The 6,549-nt window shown below is 43.4% G+C and overlaps 1 protein-coding gene across 1 annotated transcript in view; it reads left to right on the forward strand.

Moving 5' to 3' along the window:
* Nucleotides 1-1,523: 1,523 nt before the first annotated feature.
* Nipa1 (NIPA magnesium transporter 1) overlaps nt 1,524-6,549 on the forward strand; it is a 43,465-nt gene continuing 38,439 nt past the window's right edge. Inside the window, exon 1 of the mRNA XM_028789229.1 lies at nt 1,524-1,709. Coding sequence (XP_028645062.1) covers nt 1,550-1,709 — 160 coding nt within the window. The 5' untranslated portion in view covers nt 1,524-1,549. The remainder of the gene's footprint in view (nt 1,710-6,549) is intronic.

Raw genomic sequence — 6,549 nt, forward strand, 5'->3', positions numbered from 1 at the left:
GTAGAAATGAAAGTGATGGAAAAGTTTTCAAAGAGAATAGAGGCAACAGCAGCATGCACTGAGAACATAGCTAGTGCCACTGAAGTGCATATTTAAAAATGGTTAAAATTGTTAGGTAACAAGCAGGCCTGTGTCAGTGCTGCTGACAATATCCTAAGACAACAGCTCAAACCAGGCCAGAATCTTACTCAGTAAACAGAAAGGTTATTATAGAGTACACAGGAACCTAAACTCAGTGTTTCTTAATTTCTGGTTGTCAGAAATTTCCTTTCTTTTCTCTGACTGGTCAAGCATCTCAGGGAAAGGCATCTAAGTTCTGATCAGTTCAGTCTGCAACAGATCCACGTCCCTACACTAACTTCCAGGCTATCTGGCCAGCAGGTCTCCTCTCCATAAAACTGACAAGGCTCATTTGGCAGGATGCTATTTTCCAGTCTCTGAGCCAGCCTGACAGTTTGTCCCAAAAAAAACCTCTTACTACCCTAGTTCAGTGGTTTCATTTGCCTCACATACAAAAATAGTGACTTTTGTGGGTAAATTTTCACCCTGAAGGAAACAATGGCAGACTCATTTAGTAGGGTGTTGGTGGTTTTTGAAGATAGGGTTTCTCTGTGTAGCCTTAGCTGTCTCTGAAGAGTAGTCTGGCCTTGAACTCACTGAGATCTGTTTGCCTTTGTCTCCTGGGTGCTGGGATTTAAGGCATGCAACACAACCTCAGTAGTTTTGATGCATAAATAGTCCAATTCTATATTGCTTCAGAAGTAATGCTGCTTTACAGTTTCAAAAAGACATGAATACTTCCTAAACAAAGGATTTTTTAAAATTAAGTTTTCATTATAGCATGATTATAGAATAGAAAAAACAAACACTTGGAGCAACCTAACAACCAACCAACTGATGAATGGTTTGATACATTATATTTTCATAGACATTACACAGCTATTAAAGCAATAATTGTGTGATAACACGGGAATAGATTGCTACGTACCGCACAATAAAAGAGAAAAAAATGTGCATTGCCATTGAAAACGTGGGAATCGCCCACAATACTTGGTGAGACTTGGCAAAGTGAGTCAAAATAACTTTCTCCTATAATCTTGATATACTTTATTAAGATTTAAAATGAAACACTACAGTATGATCACAAGGTCAATGATCCAGAGTGAAGGCAGCGAACCTCCCAGCGGACCTCCTTGGTAGAACAGATCAGAGTTCCTAGAGGACCTGAGCTCCTCTGGGGACAACTTGACCATCTTCACCAGACGCCCTAGGGCGTCTTAGTACTGCAGAGCTTTCTGCCCCAGGCGCTGCACCAGCAGGCTCTATCAAATTATCTCTCAGCGTCCACACAGACCGCAGAAGTCTTTCGGCTCCTCCTCTGTCCCCTCTGCATGCTTCCCATCCACCCTCTAATCCTGCTCCCACCCCCCATCTTACTCGGCAGTCCGACCCCGAACTCCGGCTCCCTCTCCGCCCCGCCCCGCGCCGCTGCTCTCCTAGCCGGTGGGGAGCGGCGCGCGCACGCGCAGCGGAGGGCGGCGCGGGCGGCATGGGGACTGCGGCGGCGGCTGCGGCGGCCGGGGAGGGGGCGCGCGGCCCGAGCCCCGCCGCCGTGTCGCTCGGCCTGGGCGTGGCTGTGGTGTCGAGCCTAGTGAACGGGTCCACGTTCGTGCTGCAGAAGAAGGGCATTGTGCGCGCTAAAAGGCGAGGTAGGGCGGGCCGTGGCCGGGCCGGGGTCCGCGCCGGGCGGTTGCCGGAGCCTGTGCGCAGAGCACAGGCCGGCTGCCCCGCAGGCATCACCTCCGCGTCCTACGCGGTCTCTCTCTGTCTCTTCTCAGCGACCGGGGAGGCCTTATTCACTCTTTCAGGAGCCCTTCACCGGACTTCTTGCCCCGTTCCTATACCTGTCCAGTCCTCCAACCCCTACCCCGCAGCAGAGCATCAGAGCAGGTGCTCAACTTGGAGCCCTATGCCCAGAGGCCCTCACCCACCTACTGTCAGGCAGAGCTTCCCAGCCATAGGATCCAGAGGTGGGTGGAGCCAGGCCTGCCTTTCACTTGAACTGGGCCTGGGGTGCTCTTAGGAGAGCACTTGGTGGTGTGAAGAAGTAAGGGTGTGTGGTGGATCCGAAGGATGTACAGTCGCCACTCAGGTGCCCACTCTCACCTTGAGTGCAAGATCTGTTCTTCCCAGCGGCTTTTGCCCTGGAGTTCTTAGATAAGTTACCTGTGGTTGTCATTTCAACGTTCTGAAATGTCTGAAGCATGAAGAAAACATAAAACAGGTATACAAATAGGCCCTCTGGGGATGCCGTGGGTCAACTTGTCACCAGATACCACTTCTTAGTGATATAGAAGTGGGATGAGGCACAGAGACCTTCTTTGTCCGTGCCATGTCATTGTGTTGCGAGGCCTGTGACAGGCACTGCATGTAAGAGGCAGAATACTTTGAAGGGGAAAGTAAACATTGCTTTCAGAGAAACCAAGAAAGGGTTGTGGTTGGAGCCACAACCTCAAGAGTTCTAGGGGTAACGACCTGGCTGCCAGTGTATGAGAAGTAAATGCGCTTAATAGTTCCAGTTCCAGAACACATTTGAAAGTTTGACTAAGATGACTGGGTAGCCAGGAACCTTCGGGAAAGAGACAAAGAACTGACAATATCGAGTGAAAGTACAAAACCAGTAATGTTTATTTAAATAAATTTAATTTTAAGATAAAAGCATTGCAATTCTAATATAAAACCCAGGTCAAACCAGATAGGATCTCCCAAGCCTGCAGATGTGTCTGTAATATACAAGTACATCTGGTACACATCAGGCAACTACAGTTAGGGACTGTCAATTTATATAGGCACCAAGATTGGGCAAAAGTGGTTTTCTGTGACTGAAAAATAAAAAAATATATGTACCTTTTATAGGACTGAGTGAGATGGGTACTTTACTTGTGAGGTATTCTTGCAAATTCCATGACTCCAGGAAAACCCTGAGAGAAACATGACACAAAACACACAAACAACAGCTGAGGAACATCATACAAAACACCTAGCTGGTTTTCGAACCAAGGCCATGAAATCTAAGGAATCAGAGGACATATTCCAGACATTAGAGGAAAACAAAAGGAATTTGAGTACAGACTTTAGTTAGGAAAAAAATACATTAATAAGGTAAACCAATTGACTAGCAAGAAAAAGTATGTTATTTTAGCTCAGTTTTTGTGTTCCAGGGGACCATTCAAGACTAACCTAGAATTGTTTTTGAAGTCCTGGGTTCAGTCTTAAGTACCATATTTTTAAAAACCAAAACCAATTGTGTATGCTTTTATTTATACCTACATACTGTGTACTGTATATACGTATGTGTGTATGTATGTATGTATGTATGTATGTATTATAGACTTTAGAAAATAGTCTCACACTGTGTAGCCCAGGCTGGTCTCAAACTCTTGATCTTCCTGCTTCAACATCCTGAGTAGCTGGGATTACAGGAATGTGCTACCACACGCGGGTCCATACTATTCCTTTAAATTAATAAAGAGAAAATGTGATCTTCATTAATTTTTTATTTCCTCACCTTCTACCAACTGCTCTAGATTGAGATGGTGGTGGAAGGCATTTTGTCTTGCCTTAGTAAATCTATTTTGTTTAATAGATATTTTTGAAACTCTTATGCTATATACTATTATAGACACTGAAGCTACAGCAGCAGTTTTAAAATCTGTCCTCAGGCCAGATACAACATGTGCCTGTAATCCTAGCCTGAGCTTCTAAGCCCCCATAAAATAAAGTAAAACAAACTTCCCATAATCTTTTATCAGATTCACTTAAGACCAACAGAACTGATAACCATCAAGTAACAGAAATGGAAAAGAAGAGAAAAAGATGATTCGTAAAAACTGAAAGGTTCAGTTCTTAGGTTAAAGGAGACTAAACCTTATGATTTCGTATACTGTAACTAACTATGCTTCCTTAGAAGACTATACCTTTTATAATTGACAGGTGGTAGCATTTCTAGAAAGTACAAGCTTCAGGGAAAGTAAATAATTCTGACTTTAGCTCTTTGATGGAGAGGTTTGGGGACCTACTGGCTTTGAGTTTCACCTTTAAAGGACCTTCTCAGTAAGTGGGCCCACTGTAACTCCTAGAGGGCTGGAGAGTGCCCTCTGAAAGCACAGGCTCAGGATTCAACTACCTAGCTTCTTTATTGTGCCTTTGAATGAGGTAAGTGGGACCTGGGCAAGAGGTCTCACTCATATTTCACAGGACATTTGTTCAGGACCCCAGAGGAGATCACAATTGCATATGCTCAACTCCCTTGCTTTATACTTTATATGGTATGCATATAGTTTATGACATCCTCTGTTTGCAATTTTTACTTATATTTATACTTGCAATATCTGTTAATAACTTGCAAAACTTTAAATGTTATGTATATAGTTGTTACACTTTATTGTTTAAGGGAATAATGAGGAAAAAAAGTTCAAACATTTCATTCAGTATGGACTTTTTGTTTGTTTTTGAGACAGATTACCATGCATGCCAGGCTGTCTAGCTGAAGATGACCTTGAACTTCTGCTCCTCCTGCCTCTACTTCCCACATGCTAGGATTACAAGTATTCACTATAATATCCTGTTTAAGCAGTGTTGGGAGTGGGGTCGAATTGAGCTTTTATGCATGGTAGGCAGCACTCTTAGCTGAGCTACATCCCTAGCTCCGCAGATATATTCTTCAAAAGACTTGTTTAAACCTTTTGGTATAGAGGGCCAGCTGCCCCAAATGTCCAGAGTTAGAGCCCAGTGGAAGTGGGGTTGCCTGCTGAAGAATAGGTAACCTGCAGATGGGAAGGCATTCATGGTGCCAACCTTTGTTAGCTTGTTGCTGCTGTGGAAATAACAGAGATAAACAACTTAAAAAGAGGAAAGGCTTATTTTAACTCACAGTTTTAGAAGCTTGTTTGTTGCTTTGGGCCTGTGGCGGCATAGCATACATATTATGGGTGTTGGGATGTGTGATGATTGAGGCCTTAGGTGAGTGTTAACTTAGGCAGCTGGGGAAACAGAGAGGAAGAAGAGTACCACAGCCTCTCTAAAAGTATGTATTAAATAATCCAACTTCCTTTCACTAAGCCTCTTCTCCTAAAGGTTGTGTTTTCTTCCAGTTGCACCATAAGCTAGTAACCAAACTTTTAGCATATGGTCCTTTAGTGGACATTTAAGGCCCAAACCATAGGACCATCTAAATAGTAGTCAGACATTCCCCCAAAATAAGGTTATTTATTTCAGGGTATTAAAGAGCATTGTGATGGGACCCGGCATGCCATAGTAAACCCTGGAGCATATTCAAGGAGATTTGAGGTTAGGGGTCGGGGATTAAGGCAGAAAGGGAAAAATCTACATATAGTACAGAATTCATTGGTCTTGGAGACTTGGACAAGTGTCTGTGTCAGTTCATTGGTAGAGGGGCTCTTGCTGGCAGTGCTTTGTCTGGAGAATTGTCTCTGAATTGAGGTAGTCTTAAAGAATATTGAAAATAAACCATACTGACTGTGTGTGGTTGGCACATGCTTGTAACCCTAGCAGATAGGAGGCTGGACCAGAGGGATTATTTGAAGCTAGCCAGGCCTACATAGTTCATGGCTAGGCTGGGCTGTATAGCATGACCTGTATCAAAAGACCAAATACATAAATGATTAAGAAAAGAAAAGAAGTTGTATCGCCCAAGTTTGTGAGGAAGAATCTCTGGTGGGACTTTAGAAAGTCTTTGAGAAAGCACTTACCTCAACCAGGTAGTCATGAGCCAGCTCCAGCTTTCTGTTTGAGTCTAATAAGAACAAATTCCTTTTGTTATCCATAGCTTTCATAGCCACTTAGAGGAGGGGCCGAGACTAGTTGTTGCTAAGAGGCTGTTCATGGATGGTGATAAAGAGGTGCCAGGGCTGCCTGGAGACCAGGCTCAGAAAAATTGGTTAATCAGAACTGGCTGAGGGTGTTTTAATTAGTTACTGAAATCTATGCTGGATGCTGTAGACCAGGGAGAATTGGTTGATCATTTCAAATTTCCTTTTTAGAAATCAAACCCATGATAAAATTCTACCTTACACTCACAAGAATAACTGTCAATGAGGAAACATAGAACAAGCCCTGGTAAGGAGTTGGGGAATTTAAAACCCTTATGTAGTGCTAGCGGGGATGTAAAACGATCCAGCTGCTTTGGAAAGTAGCATGTTTGTTCCTCAGAGTGTTAAATATAGACTTACCATTTGGCCCAGAAGTTCGACTTCTTGGATTATGCAAAGACCTGAAAGATTGTGGCCATACCTAAAGGAAGTGAAAGCAGGGGATTGAGAGATTTTTGCACTTTTAGTTTTAAAAGCATTGTTCACAGAGAAAACAGATGGGAGTGACTCAATCCATTATCTGATGATGATGTGCTAGTGAGTTTTCTGCTTTTATAACAAACACCTGTGATGATTTAATAAGAAAATGTTTACTTTGACTCGTAATTTTGTGTGCGGGGCGCGCGCGTAATGGTCTCGCCGGCAAAAAACATACACA

This window comes from Grammomys surdaster, unplaced genomic scaffold, assembly GCF_004785775.1.
Source record: "Grammomys surdaster isolate TR1022 unplaced genomic scaffold, NIH_TR_1.0 125801, whole genome shotgun sequence".
Classification (NCBI taxonomy): Eukaryota; Metazoa; Chordata; class Mammalia; order Rodentia; family Muridae; genus Grammomys; species Grammomys surdaster.